The sequence below is a fragment of the Salminus brasiliensis genome, chromosome 5, assembly GCF_030463535.1.
Source record: "Salminus brasiliensis chromosome 5, fSalBra1.hap2, whole genome shotgun sequence".
NCBI classification, from domain to species: domain Eukaryota; kingdom Metazoa; phylum Chordata; class Actinopteri; order Characiformes; family Bryconidae; genus Salminus; species Salminus brasiliensis.
The window spans coordinates 44144748-44165427 of NC_132882.1; the positions used below are offsets into that span (position 1 = coordinate 44144748).

The 20680-nt window shown below is 39.8% G+C and overlaps 2 protein-coding genes across 4 annotated transcripts; one reads left to right on the plus strand and one right to left on the minus strand.

Moving 5' to 3' along the window:
* The first annotated feature begins 487 nt into the window (after window positions 1-487).
* On the plus strand, window positions 488-9648 carry LOC140555748 (C-X-C chemokine receptor type 3-like). 3 transcript variants are annotated; one of them, XM_072679053.1, is made up of 3 exons: window positions 488-653; window positions 4701-5054; window positions 6919-9648. In XM_072679053.1, the coding sequence occupies exons 2-3, from the start codon at window positions 4707-4709 to the stop codon at window positions 7717-7719; spliced, it is 1149 nt and encodes a 382-aa protein (XP_072535154.1). In that variant the 5' UTR covers window positions 488-653; window positions 4701-4706; the 3' UTR covers window positions 7720-9648. The 3 variants fall into 3 exon arrangements, with proteins under 3 accessions (XP_072535154.1, XP_072535156.1, XP_072535155.1); XM_072679055.1 differs by lacking the exon at window positions 488-653 and adding an exon at window positions 698-1048; XM_072679054.1 differs by lacking the exon at window positions 488-653 and adding an exon at window positions 2839-3013.
* A 5253-nt stretch (window positions 9649-14901) lies between these two features.
* Window positions 14902-16382, minus strand: LOC140556655 (C-X-C chemokine receptor type 3-like). The gene is made up of 2 exons (XM_072680731.1): window positions 16008-16382; window positions 14902-15561 (listed from the first exon to the last, which is right to left on the minus strand). Exons 1-2 carry the CDS (start codon window positions 16377-16379, stop codon window positions 14902-14904), a joined length of 1032 nt encoding a protein of 343 aa, XP_072536832.1. The 5' UTR covers window positions 16380-16382.
* Between the last annotated feature and the right edge of the window lie 4298 nt (window positions 16383-20680).

Below are 20680 nucleotides of genomic sequence, written 5' to 3' on the forward strand. Positions count from 1 at the left end.
ACTGAATAACTCATAGTGGATACTGAATAATTCATAGTGGATCCTGAATAACTCATAGTAGATACTGAATAATTCATAGTGGATACTGAATAACTCATAGTAGATACTGAATAATTCATAGTGGATCCTGAATAACTCATAGTAGATACTGAATAACTCATAGTAGATACTGAATAATTCATATCAGGTACTGAATAATTCATAGTGGATCCTGAATAACTCATAGTGGATACTGAATAATTCATAGTGGATCCTGAATAACTCATAGTGGATACTGAATAATTAATAACATATACTGAATAATTCATTGTGACGTAATATTTTTAAGAAATTGTTTTGGGGGTAGAGAGAGAGAACGAAAGAGAGAGAGAGAGAGATAGAGAGAGAGAACGAAAGAGAGAGAGAGAGAGAGATAGAGAGAGAACGAAAGAGAGAGAGGGGGGAGGGGACAGAGTGAGAGAGAGAGAGAGAGAGAGAGAGGGCTCAGACAACTTGAACAGGACAAACACTTCTCATGAGGTTCAGTCGCGACTTCCGTCCATTCTGCTCTCAGACCTGATATACCTGACAGCCTCAGAGCCGAGCACGGAGAGAGAGAGAGAGAGAGAGAGAGAGAGAGAGAGAGAGAGAGAGAGACTATCAGAAGTAAGGCGGTAAGTCGCTCTTCCTCCTCGCCGACCTCAGAAGCAGCTGTTGCTTTTCCTGAAGAGCTTTAAAGCGGTAGTTCGACAGAGGACTTCCTTCCTTCCTTCTCCTGCTTTCCCTTCTCTGAACTCCTCCGTGGTCGATCACCGATCACAGCTCAGCGCGTGAGGCTTATATCTGTGTTTGTGGCTCGAGCTGCGAGGTTAACGCGACCCTGCTAGCGAGCGGCGCGCCGCCTAAACAAGCGCCGAAGCCCGAAGCAGCAGCGGGTCTCCGCGCTGCAGCAGCCCGGAGAGGCGGTCCTCAGGTCGGGCTGCAGTGAAGGTCCTGCGGGCTGTGTTAGGGAGCTCTCGTGGCTGCTGGAGCGGGTGTAGAGGGGCGCAGTAAACACAGCCTGGTAGAAGTAAGTGTAACTGGCTGCTGGGCGGGAGGTCGGATAAGTAAGCTGTTGTCTGATCGTTTATGCTCTTAACACACACACACAAACACACACACACACACACACACACACACACACACAGTCCTGAACAATTCATACTGGATACTGAATAATTCATAGTGGACACTGATTCACTTAGATACTGAATCACTTATAGTGGATACTGAATAATTCAAATTAGATACAGAATAATTCATAGTGGATACTGAATAATTCAAATTAGATACTGAATAATTCATAGTGGATACAGAATAATTCATCATGGATACTGAATCACTTATTAGATACTGAATCACTCATAGTAGATACTGAATAATTCAAATTAGATACTGAATAATTCATAGTGGATACAGAATAATTCATCATGGATACTGAATCACTTATTAGATACTGAATCACTCAGTAGATACTGAATAATTCAAATTAGATACTGAATAATTCATAGTGGATACAGAATAATTCAAATTAGATACTAAATAATTCAAATTAGATACTGAATAATTCATAGTGGATACAGAATAATTCATAGTGGATACTGAACAATTCATAGTGGATACTGAATAATTCAAATTAGATACTGAATAATTCATAGTGGATACAGAATAATTCATCATGGATACTGAATCACTTATTAGATACTGAATCACTCATAGTAGATACTGAATAATTCAAATTAGATACTGAATAATTCATAGTGGATATAGAATAATTCAAATTAGATACTAAATAATTCAAATTAGATACAGAATAATTCATAGTGGATACTGAATAATTCATCATGGATACTGAATCACTTATTAGATACTGAATCACTCATAGTAGATACTGAATAATTCAAATTAGATACTGAATAATTCATAGTGGATACAGAATAATTCATCATGGATACTGAATCACTTATTAGATACTGAATCACTCATAGTAGATACTGAATAATTCAAATTAGATACTGAATAATTCATAGTGGATACAGAATAATTCAAATTAGATACTGAATAATTCATAGTGGATACAGAATAATTCATAGTAGATACTGAATAATTCAAATTAGATACTGAATAATTCATATTGGATACTGAATAATTCATAGTGGATACTGAATAATTCAAATTAGATACTGAATAATTCAAATTAGATACTGAAAAATTCATAGTGGATACAGAATAATTCATAGTAGATACTGAATCACTCATAGTAGATACTGAATCACTCATAGTAGATACTGAATCACTATGGTAGATACTGAATAATTCATAGCGGTACATGAAGAACTCCAACCAGCTGTATGATTCCATACATAGAAAGCACAATTTGTCATATTTCATAATCTCTAGGCCATGAATTTAGTCAAACGCTGCATTAAATTATTGCTTTGGATAATAAATGTTGAATATTGTTCATATCTACATCATAGTAATTCCCATTAACCTGGTTTGAGGTTTAGGCTTCAGTAAATGTACACATCTATACATTTAGCACCATGACGTACATATGATTCATAATAGTTTATATGGTTGAATCATGTGTACTGCTGTATAAGACCAAATAAATGAAGACACTCAGTGCTTGGACCCCCAATTGCCGCCAGGCAAGCCGTCCTCCGCCGTTGTGCTGCCCCTAGCCGTTATGCTCGGGTCTGGGCAAGCTCAGTGTTGGGTTCTGTCAAGTTCTGTTTACATCAGTATGAGGTCAGATATTTGGCTCAGGTCCAGGTGGAGCCGCATGAACCCATGAGGGTGTGTGGGTTGTGGTTTTATCATAAGTGGTCAGCTGCTTCTCTCTGCAGAATGGAAACTGTTATATGTGCCGTTGCCGCAATGTGTGAAAACCAGCCATGTGACTTTTACGGCATAAAAACCACTGCTGTGTCCACCCTCACGACACATACACACTCGCAGAGGGTCAGACGGCCAGAGGTGTCGCCTAAGCGTAAGTAACATTTCGGTGGAGATTTAACGATACTGAGGAAAGGAACCTATGGTTTACTCAAGTTTCCTTTTTAACCATTAACTTTCATTTCATCCTGTCGTGTTGGTTCAGCTCCTCGACCGCTTTACTGTCACTTTGGAGATTTAGCATTTTACACTGAAAGGACAAAAGTATTGGGACGCCTGCTCTTTCATCGTTTCTTTCGAAATTAGGGGTGTTAACAAGGAGTTGATCCTGCTTTTGTTGGAGCGACTGTCTCTACTGTCCAGGGAAGAAGAAGAAGTCTAGATTTAGAAGGAGCACTGCTGTGAGGATTTGATGGCATTCACTGAAAAAAGAAAAAAAAAAAAGATGCCCAACTCCCCAACTCCATCATTCCAGTGCTTCACAGGTCAACGGCGTCCACAAACATTTGGATCTTTTTGGTGTATCTATCCCCGAAAAGATCCAAAAACCACAGAATAGAGGCTAATTAACTTTAGTTCTTAGGCAGGGATATTCTGAACATGCTGCGAAGCTCTGTGGCAGTTCTGAGGGAACTCTGCACTCGAGGACTTTCTGGCCTCGGTTACTTTTACTTCTGCTTATTCACTCTTACTTTGTAAGCATGACTGTTAGCGCTGCTAAGCTTTCTTATAGGCTCATAACTGTTCACACTCGGTCCAAAAAAAAAAAAAGCAGAAACTCTTACAATGCTAATGTCTGCTAATTAACAACAGCACTAAATACTATTAGAGCTAAAGGCTAACGGTAGTTTGCATGAACATGGTGTTGGTCGCTTTCTGAGCCTGTATGTCGCAGCTCTCAGTGTACATTACTGATGTCTAATAGCATGTTAGTGCTAAGCTAATGCTAGTTCTCGTGAATATCAACTGAAGCTCAAATGAACTGGCAGATCTATCTCACAGTGCTTATAGTGAAGTCTTAATGAAGAGTTCTGGCACAGAGCTGTAACTTCTGCTGCCACCAGTTTCCATTTTTAACCGCTGACTGAAACCTCACACTCGCAGCTTATCTAGAACACCCACGACAAGGCCTAGAGTGGCATTTGTTCCACACGAAACTGGGGGAAAAAGGCTGAACTCTCTGCCAGTTACTAATTTGGTTGCTGGTTCGGATCTGTGCGGCCTTCAGTCCAGCTCCTGAAGACCTAACCAATGAGCGAACTCGTTCGGCTGCATCTAACTAGCAAACATTCTCATTGGACTTTGGTTTTCCCATTGTGTGCTTCAAGATCATAATCCTCTCTGTTCAGCTGGTTTCCGATGGTCCAAGCTGGACTTTGGATGGTCGAGAAGGTGGAAAAGCTGGTCATCCAGCTGGTTAGAATTATATAGAATTTCATGGACTAGCTGGTCTGTGAGCATGGCCAGCTTGACCAAGCTGGTCATGCTGGATTGGAAAAGCTGGTGGATCAGTTGGTCAAGCTGGTCATACTGTAGGAACGGTGTGGTCTGTCTGTTCCTGCTGGTCATGTTTGTTGACTTCCTTGGTTGAGTTGGTCCTGCTGGTAGAGCAGCGAAACCTTCAAATTCATCAACATTACGCCCAATGCTATGCTGGTGAAGAGCTAAGCTGGCCAACCAGATTAGCCAGCTTGACCAGGGTTTAGAGTTTAGGCTTCTGACTAAATGCGCTAAGGCTAAAGCTAACCACTTGAATAACCACCTGCTTTTTTCCCCCTCAGTCAAACATGGAGTTGGAGCTGGGCGGCCTGTTTGACTACAACACCACTTTTGACTACCAGGAGTACGAGTACAAAGAGGACTGCGTCCAGGAGAACACCTCCGATGGCTCTGTGGCCGTCTTCCTCCCCATCCTGTGCTTTCTGGTGATGGCCCTGGGGCTGCTGGGTAACGGGCTGATCCTGGTCGTCCTGTGGCAGAAGAAGCTAAGCTGGAGCGTGACGGACATCTTCGTCGTTCACCTGAGCGTGGCCGATATCCTGCTGCTGCTGACCATGCCCCTGTGGACGGTGGAAGCGGTGAACGAGTGGACCTTTGGCACGCCACTCTGCAGGCTGACCGGTGCGATCTTTTCGGTAAGTGGAATGGGAAGTGTTCTAGTGCAGAACCTTTTAGAGGTTAAAAGAAGCTTCATGTGATGTTAAAGTTCTAAAATAATTTGAGGATATCTTCCTGCATTCCACATAATCAAAGGACAAAAGTATTGGGACACCTACTCATTTGTTGTTTCTTCCATCGATTATCCTGCTTTTGTTGGAGTAACTGTTTCTTCTGCCCAGGGAAGTCTTTCTACTAGATTAGGTTTTTAGAGCATGGCTGTGAGGATTTGATTGCAATCAACGACAAGAGGGACAATTAGTGAGGTCAGGACAATCACCGCCCCACTTCATCCCCAATTCCACAACTCCTCCCAAGAGTGTTGGATGGAGCACCACCATCATTCTCATCATTCTATACTTGGTTCCACAGACTGACCCATCTTTGAGAGATGGCATCTTTGGTTCTCTAAGGAACCATGTTTGAATATAGAGATTTGTGAGTGTGAAGAACCTTTTGGAGATTTAAAGAACCTCCATGTGCTGTTCTATACCCTTAGTTCTCTACCCATTTAAGGATATCTTCCTGGAGCCCTTACATTGTGTAGATGTTCGAACCATGGTTCTGCACCCCCACAATTCAAAAGCAGTTTTCTATAGAAGCATCAAGCTTTTTTATGGAAGCAGAGGTGTGAGAAACTCCATGCAGTCAACTACTGGTATGTAATAAGTGGTTTATAGTGGGTGAATGTGCTGTGTGTGTGCGTTAGCATAAGCGTTAGCCTCCACTCGGTTCTGACCGGGTTCTTCAGTGCTGGTTTTTAAACAGAGAAAGGCGAGCGAGCGGTTCTGCGGTTCTCCCGCTGGTAAAACAAAATTAGCAGATAGTCAATCCTCTAAACTATGCCTGGATTGGCCCCAATGGATCCACTGGACTTCCCCAGTGCCAACTTTCCAGGACCAGGATTTAGCACCTCAGAATCTGCTTAAAGCAGTTCATTTCTGTTCTAACAGGATGTGTTGTCAAGCTATGAAGTCATTTTACCATAGTGACATCTGTTTATGACTGATTTGTACAGGACAACAGAATCATATCCGCTTTGTGTGGGAAGTAAATGCTTCCTGAAGCGCCTCCACACTCTAAATAAAGGCCGGAAATCTTTTTTGGACTTGATATGATTATATATTGCTACAGACTTGACCACTGATGTGACCTACACTCGAAAAACCGCCTAGGAAGATTCTTTAAAGAAGAGCTTTTCAAGCCCAGATCCTCAAATCCAAAGCCAGGGCAACCGAAAGCGTTGGGTCCCCAGCTCCATCGCACCACCTAACACATGCCTGTGCCGGCCAGCGTTGCGCCATATGTAATGAGGGCAGAGAGAGCTTGGCAAGTTGTGCTCTTTTGGGCTCTGGCTGCTGATGGCAAAGTGGCATGGCTCAGGTTTTCGAATTCGCGACCTCCAGGGCCATAGTGGTAGCTATTAGACCGATGGGCCACTCGGAGCCCATCTTGCAGGCTTGTTGTCTGGACCGGTCGGCGACTCTAAATGTGTGACTGGAACTAACTGCCCAGTGGTGTTGCAAAGATGGCTGCCAAGTCAAAAGTCTTGCCTACTAGGAGGTGTGGCATCGTATCAACCAACATCTAACAGACAGACTTGTGGTGGGTTCCTCCTGGCGAAAGATCTTGTAATTCCTTACCCTGTGTCTAGTGTGCAGACCGTCTGACCACCGTCTGGCACAAAGACCGCAGACAATACTCTGATGGGGATTAGAGCTCACAACCTCCTGATGATATGACCAAACCTTAGAGACAGCTGTCTACCAGTATGAGGTTCCCTGTGAGGTATATTGACCTGTGTTCTTGACCTTAAGACTCTTTCTCCTCTCTCCTCTACAGGTCAGCTTCTACTGCGGGATCTTCCTGCTGGTCTGCATTAGCCTGGACCACTACCTGTCCATCGTTCACGGCGTGCAGATGTACTCTCACAAGAAGCCCGTGGTGATCCAGCTCAGCTGCATGGCCGTCTGGATCTTCTCCCTGCTCCTCTCCATCCCTGACTTTCTCTACCTGCAGGCGGCTAGCGACCCCAAAAAGGGAGATAAAACCCAGTGTGGCCACCGGTACCCCTCAGACGAGTGGCGTCTGGCCTCCAGACTTCTCTACCACGTGTTGGGCTTCATGCTCCCGGCCGCTTCGCTGCTGTACTTCTTCTCCTTCATCCTGCTGCGGCTGCAGACAAGCTGTGAGGGCCTCCAGAGGCAGCGAGCCATGCGGGTCATCCTGGCCTTGGTGGTGGCCTTCTTCATCAGCTGGACACCCTACAACATAACCCTCCTGGTGGACACCATCCAGAATGCGTCCAGCGGTTCCACCGGACTGTCCGGAACTTGTGTGCAGAGCAGGTGGACGGCGTTGAACATCACAGCAGTTCTGGCCTTCCTCCACTGCTGCCTAAACCCTATGATCTACTTCATCTTTTCGGAGAAATTCCGGCGTTGGGTGTTAACCGTTTTGAGGTGTGGAGGCTGTTCACTGGACAGTAGGGACGCCTTCCTGTGGGATTCGGAACGAGTGGAAGAAACTGCCCCGACAGCACATGAGGAGAAGGGTTCACTGCATCAAATGAGTGACTTGGGACAGATTGTTGAGAGCCAGAAGACAGAGGAGAAGCCCACCATCGATCAGGGTATAGTGTGAAGAGATTTTTGGGGGGGATCACTGACACTTCAGACTGAACTGAGATCTGAGGATCCATACATTAGCCATACATCAGCCCCGGCAGACGTTGCTTTAAAGGTTATGTTAGTGATGCTGGTTGGACCAACAACCAAATATACAGTTGAGCTCCATATACTGGAGGTGCTCATAACTTGCTAATGGAAGAAATGGAGGACCTTAAACGTAAAGTGAGAACCCCCTCAGTGGACAGTTCAGAGGGAAGACTGCATTAGCTATTTAAACTATTACCATGAATGTCATTTGTTTGGAGCTCAGAGTTCAGGTTATTGGGTGATCAGATTCGGCTCCTTAAAATCGTGATCAGTGACCACATTTTCTAGGGCTGTCCCAAATAAGTTGAATGCTTAAGGTGTATGTTCTTAGTTTGTGTGTATATATATATATATATATATATATATATATGGATGATATTTCTAAATATCATTTACTTATTTCTTTTATGTGCTTTGATCTTTTAGTATAAATATTATAATAAATAACTATATTATGGGGTTGAATGTTATGGGGTGTGTGTATGTATGTATGTATATGTATGTGTGTGTATATATATATATATATATATATATATAACATAATATAACATCAAAGCATATAGAAGAAATAAGTCAATTATATTTAGAAATAAGAAATAATACACGTTACAGGGTTAAATAGAGGAACTATGGGACAGCAGAAAATACTGCAATAATAATATTATGTATTATTAAGTAATTATATATATATGTTTTCATGTTAAGCGATTATGTAATGTGATTTTCTACATTGATATATTCTCTCAACCAAAACCTGAGACTCTGCCTTTTACAAGTGCACCAACAAGCAAACAAATATCACAATACAAATTGTTTATGATGATAATATCACAAAGTAGCATGACACATTTTTGCCAAATCTCCCACCCTGCTGCCGCTGCATGTTTTTAAATCCGTTTCAGGAAAAATGATATATATATATATTATAGTGCTGCCCTTTTGTTGGGAGGAAAGGGACAAAACCAGCTACGTATTTTCTGACGTTATTTTTATATTGTTTATTTTTTATTTGCACTTTAAAACTGAATGCTACATCAGGGACGGATTACTTCGTAGCCTGTTTTGAAGTTAATGATAATTTATGTCTGAATATTTAATTTATTTGTCATTGTATTGTCTTGTAAACATGTAGCACTTCAGTTCATCTTGAGCTTTCATGGTTTTCGGGGGAGATTTCGAGGTGGAAGAAACGCAACATCATCATGATTATCATCAGCTACGCCGTTCTTTGTGCCGCTTCCTGAGTCAGGGTCATGTGGACACTTTTGGAGTGTGTGCAGTGTTGCTTTCCTGTGTTGCGTGAGCTTTGCTCACTGAGGCCTGGGAGAAAGGCCGTATTCTGAACTCTGGTGGGATTCCCCACAGAGGTTCATAAATAAAAGGGGCTTAAAGGTGGACTGTGCTGGAAGTTTCACAACCTTCTGTGCTCATCTGTGGAATTTCCACTGTGAGACAGAACTGACAGACAGTCAGGCTTGGACCCTTTATATACACTTGGAGAGCCATAGAAAGACGGGACTGAACTGGGCTTTGGGAGCTGGTTGTTTCACAAGAGCAAACCATCCTGGGATTAGAGTCAATGGAGCTGTGCTTATATAATTACCAGTGTTGCACTAAAAAGCTTGGAAATGTGATTAAAAAGTTTTTATATATCTGATTCTGTGTAAAATCTGCATATTATCTTAGTTTTACGTCTATATTACTGTGTAGGTGTCGAAAGGGAGGAATGAATATATATATATATATGTGTGTGTGTGTGTCTGTGTGTGTATATATAGAAACATAAATGTATGTATGTATGTATGTATATACATGTACACATAATTTAGTAGGGCTTTTCGATGGCTCCTCTGCTTGCCTAATAATATTCCTAGTTAATATTATTAATATGGTTATAAGTAATATATTAATAATAATGTAATTACTTATTTTATATTATATAGTATAATATATAGCACAATAATATTGACTTCAAATTTGCAGTGCAAGTAAGGGTTAATACGCAATATGGTAATTATTTTAAATAATAATGTTAATAATAATTTTAGTATTAATGTTACTAGTTATATTACATATTATATAATATAAACAGTTAATGTTGCACACCAGCACAGTAATATAGACTTGCAGTGCAAGTAAGGGTTAATACGCAATATGGTGTGTATATATATTTAATATATATGCATGATATAGATTATAGCATGATATTACATTATATTATATATTATCAAAATGAGGAATATTAAGACATTTGATCTGAATTCAGGTCAGATATGCAGTGTAGCTGCCCAAGTTTAGCATAACACGAATGTTTGTGAATATTAATGTCACACATGCATAAAATATATAACTCCTGAAGTAAAACTACATTTAAACTGTGATTTTGTCTTTTTATCATCAGTTTCATGTTAGTTAGAAAACTCTGGCTTTTAAAAAGACACTATTTTTTGTTACCGTGTGTTAGCAATGGTTACGCAACTGACGCTTTTACCTCAGTGGCCTCTGAGGTATTTTTGGTGGGTTTCACGGTTATTAGTGGCTGTAATCTAAACATACAGCTATGAACGATCTTTATCTTGCCTGTTGAGTAACTTACCTCCTTCTAAATATGTAGAAATATCCGTCACTCTCCTCAAAACACCGAATTATGCTCTGACTGAAAACGTTAGCTAACTGCTTACTTTGAAAAACGACGATGGGCATTATGGGAAATGTAGCTAGTACCTGAAGTTCTGCTCTGCAAGTGACTTTCTAGTGCCCTATACAGTACCTGTGAGAGTTAGAGCACTGGGGAGTTGGGGATGATGAGGTGGGGTGGAGATCATCCAACATCCTGACCTCACTAACTCTTTGTTGCTGAATGCTATCAAATCCTCATAGCAATGCCTTTTCCAAAATCTGGTAGAAAGTCTTCTTCCCTGGACAGTAGAGACAATTAATCCAACAGAAGCAGGAGAAACACTTTTAATCCCATTGATTTCAAAAGAAACAGTGAATGAGCAGGTGTCCCAATACTTTTGTCCATTTAGTGTATAATGGAGATAATGGAGATTCTCAGGAACAGAAGGCCCGGGGCTTGGTTCTTTCTGGAACTTCTCAAAGAACCCTTTGAAACACTTTCATTTTTGATGAATTGTGGGACCTGGGACCATCTGCTTTGCTGTCCATGCAAAAGTGAATTTGCATTCATTCCTCAGGTAGAAGTGAGTGGAGATACTAGGTTTAAAAAAAGACTTCTATAGAAGCTGAAGTATCAACCTAAGCTTTTTACTCCAGTAAAAGTGTAAAAGTACTGGTTTCAAAACTACTTCAAGTAGAAAAGTAAAAGTAATGGAAGGATATTAGATATTAGATATTAATGTTATTAGAACTTCATACTGGATATTAATGTTATTAGAGCTTCACGCTGGATATTAATATATTTATAAGATTCATACTGGATATTAATGTTATTAGAGCTTCATGCTGGATATTAATATATTTATAAGATTCATACTGGATATTAATGTTATTAGAGCTTCATACTGGATATTAATGTTATTAGAGCTTCATACTGGATATTAATGCTATTAGAGCTTCATACTGGATATTTATGTTATTAGAACTTCATACTAGATATTAATGTTATTAGAGCTTCATACTGGATATTTATGTTATTAGAACTTCATACTGGATATTAATGTTATTAGAGCTTCATACTGGATATTAATGTAATTAGAGCTTCATACTGGATATTTATGTTATTAGAACTTCATACTGGATATTAATGTTATTAGAGCTTCATACTGGATATTTATGTTATTAGAACTTCATACTAGATATTAATGTTATTAGAGCTTCATACTGGATATTTATGTTATTAGAACTTCATACTGGATATTAATGTTATTAGAGCTTCATACTGGATATTAATGTAATTAGAGCTTCATACTGGATATTAATGTTTTTGGAGCTTCATACTGGATATTAATGTTATTAGAGCTTCATACTGGATATTAATGCTATTAGAGCTTCATACTGGATATTAATGTTATTAGAGCTTCATACTGGATATTAATGTTTTTGGAGCTTCATACTGGATATTAATGTTTCAACGAAGTATGAATGACAGCTCTGTGTCAGTGTGATTCCTGAGTAGTAGGCCTGAGGAGTGTAAGTGGTTATGGGTAAGTAAGACAGCGAGAAGACAGCGAGGACGCAGATGACTCACAGTCAGCTGATGTGCTTTTGTTTTCATGTATTGGCACCGCGCCAAACTGTTGTCTCCGCTCAGCCCACTCTCCCCACAGAGAGCGTCCTCACCACGGGGCTCCTCCAGAAAAGTCCTTTATGATGAAATGTCGAGCACGTGCTGACCATCGCTGCTCTTTCTCAGCAGGGTTTGGCCGGCCCGCGTTACGATGAAACTGGCTAAGGTGGGGCGGCTCTGCCCTGCTGGTTGGTGTCCATCAACTGGTACCTGGGGCCGGATTCACAAAAGCTTTCACAGGATCCTATGAAGACTGTGATGTAACAGTTTTGGGGTTTGGAATCGGCTCGTTTTTGGGGTTCCTGCTTTGCCACTTCCATGTTCTGAACTCCCACAGTCCCAGTTTGACCTTCCAGCACAGAAGGAAAAGGAATCTGGCGATGGGCGCTCTCCTATGGCTGTAGTTTAGATGTTTATACTGTGATCATTGTGGATTAGGAGCTACATATAGAGGTGTGTGTGTGTGTGTGTGTGTGTGTGTGTGTTTGAGAGAGAGAGACTACTGTTAAATACACTCAGGCCCAGACTTGTCTTATCTCCTCAGGTATTAGTTCTGTTTGTTGTGAGTCATGTGACCGCTGTGTCAATTTCCTTCTCCTGACCAACCGTGCGTCCAACAACAGCCCGAACCAGTTCTGATGTTAGGCTTAAATACTAATGAATCCTTTTTTATTCATAGACATTTTTATTGAATTTAATTATTACTTAATAAAATTTAATGAAAAAATAATGTATACATTATATATGCAAAACAGTTCAATTTATCATGTAGAATTTTATTAATGTTTTATATTATTGAACTGTTTTGCTAAGTGGTTGCTATGGTGTCACAAATAGTTGCTAGGTTGTTGCTATGCAGATGCCTTGGTATTTCTGGGCGTTGCTAGGGTGATCGTTAAGGTATTGCTAAATGGATGCTAGGGTGGTTGCTATGGTGTTGCTAGGTGGATGCTATAGAATACCCAATGAGTGGTTATTATTAATGTTATTAGAGCTTCATACTGGATGTTAATGTTATTAGAGCTTTATACTGGATGTTAATGTTATTAGAGCTTCATACTGGATGTTAATGTTATTAGAGCTTCATACTGAATATTAATGTTATTAAAACTTCATACTGGATATTAATGCTATTAGAACTTCATACTGGATATTAATGTTATTAGAACTTCATACTGGATATTAATGTTATTAGAGCTTCATACTGGATATTAATACTATTAGAGCTTCATACTGGATATTAATGTTATTAGAGCTTCATACTGGATATTAATGTTATTAGAACTTCATCCTGGATATTAATGCTATTAGAGCTTCATACTGGATATTAATGCTATTAGAACTTCATACTGGATATTAATGTTATTAGAACTTCATACTGGATATTAATGTTATTAGAGCTTCATACTGGATATTAATGCTATTAGAGCTTCATACTGGATATTAATGTTATTAGAGCTTTATACTGGATATTAATGTTATTAGAGCTTCATACTGGATATTAATGTTATTAGAGCTTCATACTGGATATTAATGTTATTAGAACTTCATCCTGGATAATAATGCTATTAGAGCTTCATACTGGATATTAATGTTATTAAAGCTTCATACTGGATATTAATGTTATTAGAACTTCATACTAAATATTAATGTTATTAAAGCTTCATACTGGATATTAATTTTATTAAAGTTTCATACTGGATATTAATGTTATTAAAGCTTCATACTGGATATTAATTTTATTAAAGTTTCATACTGGATATTAATGTTATTAGCGCTTCATACTGGATATTAATGTTATTAGAGCTTCATACTGGATGTTAATGTTATTAGAGCTTTATACTGGATATTAATGTTATTAGAGCTTCATACTGGGTATTACTGTTATTAGAACTTCATACTGGATATTAATGTTATTAGAGCTTCATACTGGATATTAATGTCATTAGAGCTTCATACTGGGTATTACTGTTATTAGAACTTCATACTGGATATTAATGTTATTAGAGCTTCATATTGGATATTAATGTCATTAGAGCTTCATACTGGATATTAATGTTATTAGAGCTTCATACTGGATATTAATTTTATTAAAGTTTCATACTGGATATTAATGTTATTAGAGCTTCATACTGGATGTTAATGTTATTAGAGCTTCATACTGGATGTTAATGTTATTAGAGCTTTATACTGGATATTAATGTTATTAGAGCTTCATACTGGATATTACTGTTATTAGAACTTCATACTGGATGTTAATGTTATTAGAGCTTTATACTGGATATTAATGTTATTAGAGCTTCATACTGGGTATTACTGTTATTAGAACTTCATACTGGATATTAATGTTATTAGAGCTTCATATTGGATATTAATGTTATTAGAGCTTCATACTGGATATTAATGTTATTAAAGCTTCATACTGGATATTAATTTTATTAAAGTTTCATACTGGATATTAATGTTACTAGAACTTTATTTTAGATAATAATTGTATTAGTACCTCATGTGTAGAACCCTTTTGTACATACTGTACCTTTACTGCAATACATCGGTTCATAACCCTGATAACATGAGTTGTGCTGCCCCCTTGTGGCTGTTTTTTTACAAAGATTTCAGAACTTAGTATCAGTTTAAAGCCTTTAATGAACAAATATGTTGATCTGGTTCAGAGAGTCCTATTCTATTGGCAGTAATTCTCTACAAGGACTAGACAAGCTGTGTGTGTGTGTGCATGTGCATATGTGTGTCGGCAATAGGTGCAACTTACAGTAGCTAAATGCATTAATTTGATGGGGTGTCCACAAACATTTGGACATATCTCTGAAAATGCTGACTTTTGGACTAACTGACCTTTGCTCACCCTGTCCTGCTGCTGATAGGATGGACCATGTCCAGCACATGGTTTCGAAACGTCCCCCAAAAGAAGGCGTACAGCACCGGGTTCATGCAGCAGTGCAGGTAGCCCAGCGTGGACGTGGCGGTCAGGGCAATGTCCAGAGCTGTGCTTGTGTCACAGCTGTTGCTGCTGTAGCTGCTGTTGCTGCTCATGTTGATGTTGATGTTGATGGTGTCCAGCATGAGGGTCAGGTTGTAGGGCGTCCAGCTGATGAAGAAGGCCACCACCAAGACCAGGATGACCTGCATGGCTCGCTGCTTCTGAGTGCCTCTCTGAGAGCCTCTCTGCAGCCGCAGAAGGATGCAGGTGTAGCAGAAGAGGAGCACCATGGCTGGAAGAATGAAGCCCACCAGGTGGTAGAGAACTCTGCAGGCTATGCGCCACAGGTAGGAGGGGTACCAGTGGACGCACTGAGTTTTACCCCGTCTGGAATCGTCAGCGGCCTGCAGGAACATCCAGTCAGGGACGGTGAGGAGCAGGGAGAGGAACCAGACGGCCATGCAGCTGAGCTGGATTATCCAGGGCTTCTTGCGAGAGTACATCTGCACGGCGTGGACGATGGACAGGTAGCGGTCCAGGCTAATGCAGGCCATCAGGAAAATGCCACAGTAGAAGTTGACCTGTGAATATTTGGGGGATAAAAGGCAGACTCCATTAGGAGATTCATACTGGATAAAAAAAAAAGCTTCACAATTATTACTTTCAGACATCATTAAGATTCATACTGGATTACAATTTATGCTGTCTGTTAATTCATACTGGACTCAAATCACACCCACAATTATTACTGTCAGGCTATGAAAATGAACAAATTCATACTGGATTAAAATCACACCTGGTCTAAAAACTACACTGCAGATTCATATTGGATTTACTGGTGTTTTGTTAAGTGTCAGCTCTGCCTTAATATGGGTCTATAAATCCCTTGCTGTTTGGCTCTGGGCCTCCTGAGTCATTCAGGATCAAACCCCACCACCCCACCTACACCCAAGGAGCCCCCGCCCACCCCCCCCACCCCCCAACGGTCTTTCTCTCTCAACACCGCCCACCGTGACGCCTCACCTACCCGAAACAGTGTTCCAGTCAGCTTGCAGAGCCCCGTGCCGAAGATCCACCCCTTGGACGCATCCACCGCCCACAGGGGCATGGTCAGCAGCAGCAGGATGTCGGCCACACTTAGGTGAAGGACGAAGGTGTCAGTCACGCTCCAGCTCCGCCTCTTCTGCCACAGGACCACCAGGACCAGCACGTTACCCAGAATCCCTAGGATCACTGCCACTGTGTACAGGGTGGGGATGAAGACGGCATCGAAGGCCATGCTGGAGCCCTGATCGCACACTTCCCCGCAGCACGAGTCCTCATAGTAGGACTCGTCAAGATAGGATACATTGTAGTCAGAGGAGTAATTGAAATCCGACGGCTCAAAAACCAGAGCCATAGTCGCTTTCTGCCAGGAATAGAAGTAAACCAGGATTAGCTGATTGAGGCTAAGAATAGGAATCGATCTGATCAGAGATCCGATCTCACACCTTGTCTGAAATCTACACTGCAGATTCATACTGGATTTACTGGTGTTTTGTTTAGTTTCAGCTCAGGCTTAAAATATTCCATATGTTCCTTTCCAGTATTGTTTACATCATATTTATCATGAAAAGTCTCACATGATTTAAAACGAAAACAACACAATCTGCAAATTTATACTGGACTCAAATCACACCCACAATTATTACTGTCACGCTATGAAAACAACACAATCTGCAAATTCATACTGGACTCAAATCACACCCACAATTATTACTGTCAGGCTAGGAAAACAACACAATCTGCAAATTCATACTGGATTCAAATCACACCTAGTCTGAAAACTACACTGCAGATTCATACTGGATTTACTGGTGTTTTGTTTAGTTTCAGCTCGGGCTTAAAATATTCCTAAAATGTTCCTTTCTAGTATTGTTTACATCATATTTATCATGGAAAATCTCACATGATTTAAAACGAAAACAACACAATCTGCAAATTCATACTGGATTAGTAGTTAATAGTTAATAGCAGTTCATTTTTTAATTATTCAGAGTAAATTCTGAATCATTCATAGCAGTAGAATTAATAATTGGCCTCTAATACTAGTGTACTACAAATACTAGACTGATTTGAAAAGAAGCAATAATCAATAATCACTTACCGATCCGAACAAACGCTCTCAGACAGAACACTGTGAGTTTTGTAGCTCTGGATAAAAACAAAAAAAACAGAACTGCTCTGAATCTGCTGATTTCACGTCCTCATCCGCCGTGGAAAACCACTTTCATCAAGATCTGAAAAGCGAGCATGAAGTGCAGTGAATGAGCAAGAGAGGGAGAGAGAGCGAGAGAGAGCTCTTACAGCCTTCAACACTGAGGCCAGTCAGACCTCGTTCACATAAAATACAACAGAGTATCTAAGAGATGGTAGCCTGTAGGGAACGACTACACACGACTGAAGGTGAGTGGGGGGGGACACACGCCCAATATGCTAAATAGATGATACCAGGAGCCAATAGGAAAGTGTGAGTTTTACTCAACAGAATGTTGAACCAGCACAGCAGAGTTTTGCATATGTTTGCCATTTGTAAGCTAGCATGGGCCAATCACCGTCCATTTACTAACGGCAATCGACTGAACCTGATTCAACTCAAAGCTTCCTTTAAACATAACAAATCTTCACCAAACTTAAGAGAGTTGAGTTACATGTGGGAAAATATCCAGTTGTCCGTACGACAGACTTCATTCACTTGGGTAAAAACAACTGGGGAACCGTGGGATTGCAGCGTAGCGTTAGCTAGCAAGCTAATTTGCTAGCCTGGAAAGTAGCAGGTGTGTAGCAGGAGTGAGGTAATGGCGGACAGCAAAGCTGGTGTGATATTAAAACCTTAAAAAATTATATAAATATTTACAGAAAATTTACATCTGTACAATTTGGTTCAGTGAGATTTAGAAGCTCAGTTCAGTTATAGATTAGGTTTATAGATCAGGTTTATAGATTAGGTTTATAGATTATAGTATGAGGTGCGCATTGTGGTTGAGGAGCCGTACAGCTCTGGGGAAAAAGCTGTTAGCGTGCCGTGTTGTGTTGTGCTGGTTTTGATGGTAATACGTAAAAAAAAAAACGTTAAGGCTCTAAACTGATCGGACAAACCGAACAGGACTGGTTTGAGGTGGAAATGGTGTTTTTCCGACTAGAACAGTGTAGAAATACACTTTTAACGAAAGACGACGAATTTAACGAATGGTTGCTTGGCTTCGTTCGCGGTATTAGCAAAGGGCTGCTAACTATGTTTGGTGGAAGTTGGGTTGGACATTGATGAATAAAATGATCGTCATGATGTAGATTGCAGATTCTTAGTAGTTAGGAAATAAAGGATGCTTAACGAGGGTCATTTTGCTTTTCAAGTATATTAGTGAGGAAATTAGCTGACCTTTTACCCAGTTTCTAGAATGATCAAATCAGCTGAATTCTTCATTCCTTTTTTCGGTTTGATTTCAGTTTCGTTTCGCTGTGTTGACGGCTTCTGGACTCGTCCCTCCTCTGAACTCATGCTAACGTTAATTCCTACATTTTCTGGGACTTTTTTTTGTTTATTTGTTTTCTCTGGGTTACTTTTACTTCCTATTTCACAGAAGGGACCAGGCTGGCCAATCTGATAAATCACGCTCACGAGAGCTAGCCTTCAGTTCCAGCCCAAAACAAGCAAAAATACCCACCATTTTTATTAAACAATAAATAGAATAAGAAAAATATGTACTGTAATACTATAAGTAATAAAGAGCTGTTAAAAAAACAGCTATTATTTAGAGATATAATTATATAAATATTTACAGAAAATTAACATCTGTACAATTTGGTTCAGTGAGATTTAGAAGCTCAGTTTAGGTATATATTAGGTTTATAGATTAAGTTTATAGATCAGGTTTATAGATTAGGTTTATAGATTATAGTATGAGATGCCCACTGTGGTTGAGGAGCCGTACAGCTCTAGGGAAGAAGCTGTTAGCGTCCCGTCATGTCGTGTTGTGCTGGTTTTGATGGTTCTGAGTCTTCTACCAGAGGGTAGTATCTTGAAGAGGTGATGTCCAGGGTGAGTAGGGTCAGCTGTGATGTGTCATTGGATGGCAGATTGCATCCAATGATCATCTCTGCTGTTCGTGGTGTGTTGGGTCATGTGAGATGTTTTGGGTAGGTAGTTTTGGGGGGACGTGCCGAGTGGTCACTGTCCTGGTATCAAGTTTTTATAGTATGGCCAGTCATAAAGATCTTGTATTTGATCAAGTGTCTCCTAATGAACAAACTACAGAACTTATATGGTCATTTTTTACACACCAGTGGTCAGGCGGGTTATTTAAGTTCCAGTAAATGCTGATGGTCAGTTTTCTTGTAATATTTCCAATAGTGTTTTAAAAGGTTGACCATACTGGTCTAAAACAAGATATATTTAATCACTTTCCTCCTAATCAGCAAGATCTAACTTCCTCTAGTGGTCAGTCCTTGTGTTATGATTTCAGTTTCTTTTAAACAGTGTGAAAAGCCAGCCTGTGCCAGCGGCTGCCAGCAGAGGGCGACGGCGGCAGATTGTCTGGGCAAATTTAAGTTCCAGTAAGTTCTGGTGGTCAGTTTTCTTGTATTTTTTTTTTATAATGTTTAAATGGTCAGTCATGTGGGTTAATGGAGTGTCTCATAGGGGCGATTTTTACTTCCTATTAGAGCTATTAGAACTTCATACTGGATATTAATGTAATTAGAACCTTATACTGGATTTTAATGTTATTAGAACTTCATGCTGGATATTAATATTGTTAGAGCTTCATACTGGATATTAATGTTATTAGAACTTCATGCTGGATATGAATGTTATTAGAACTTCATACTGGATATTAATGTTATTAGAACTTCATGCTGGATATGAATGTTATTAGAACTTCATACTGGATATTAATGTTATTAGAGCTTCATGCTGGATGTGAATGTTATTAGAACTTCATACTGGATATTAATGTTATTAGAGCTTCATACTGGATATTAATGCTATTAGAGCTTCATACTGGATATTAATGTTATTAGAACCTCATACTGATATTAATGTTATTAAAGCTTCATACTGGATATTAATGTTATTAGAGCTTCATACTGGATATTAGTGTTATTAGAACTTCATACTGGATATTAATGTTATTAGAACCTTTTTTGTACATACTGTACCTGATAACTTGAGCTGTGCTGCCCTCTTGAGGCTGTTTTACAAAGTGCACAGTGATTTACAGAGATTTCAGAACTTCGTATCAGTTTAAAGCCTTTAATGAAAAATATTAAAAACATTAAATGAGTTTAATGAAATCCAAAAAAATACAAAATGAAGAAACAACAACAACAACAACAACAATAACAACAGTATTTCAAAGAACATGAAAAGTGGAGAGAAGACTCGACTCAAAAGTACTGGGACATAATTCACAGTGCTGGGCAGTTTTAATCCTCCAGTTTAACAACATCAACATCATCCATCTCTTCTTTTCTAATGGAGCAACAACCTTCTAGATGCACATCCTCTTGTCCACCATCAGGAAATCCGATCAGCTCCTTCCTCCATTCAGTCTTTAAAGAATTACCCAACACCACCGCCTTCGGAGTTCCCAGTTGCAGTTGGCTGGGAAGTATCCATCTCTCTGTGGAAGTCCACAGCTGGGAGTTCCAGTCCTTTCTTAC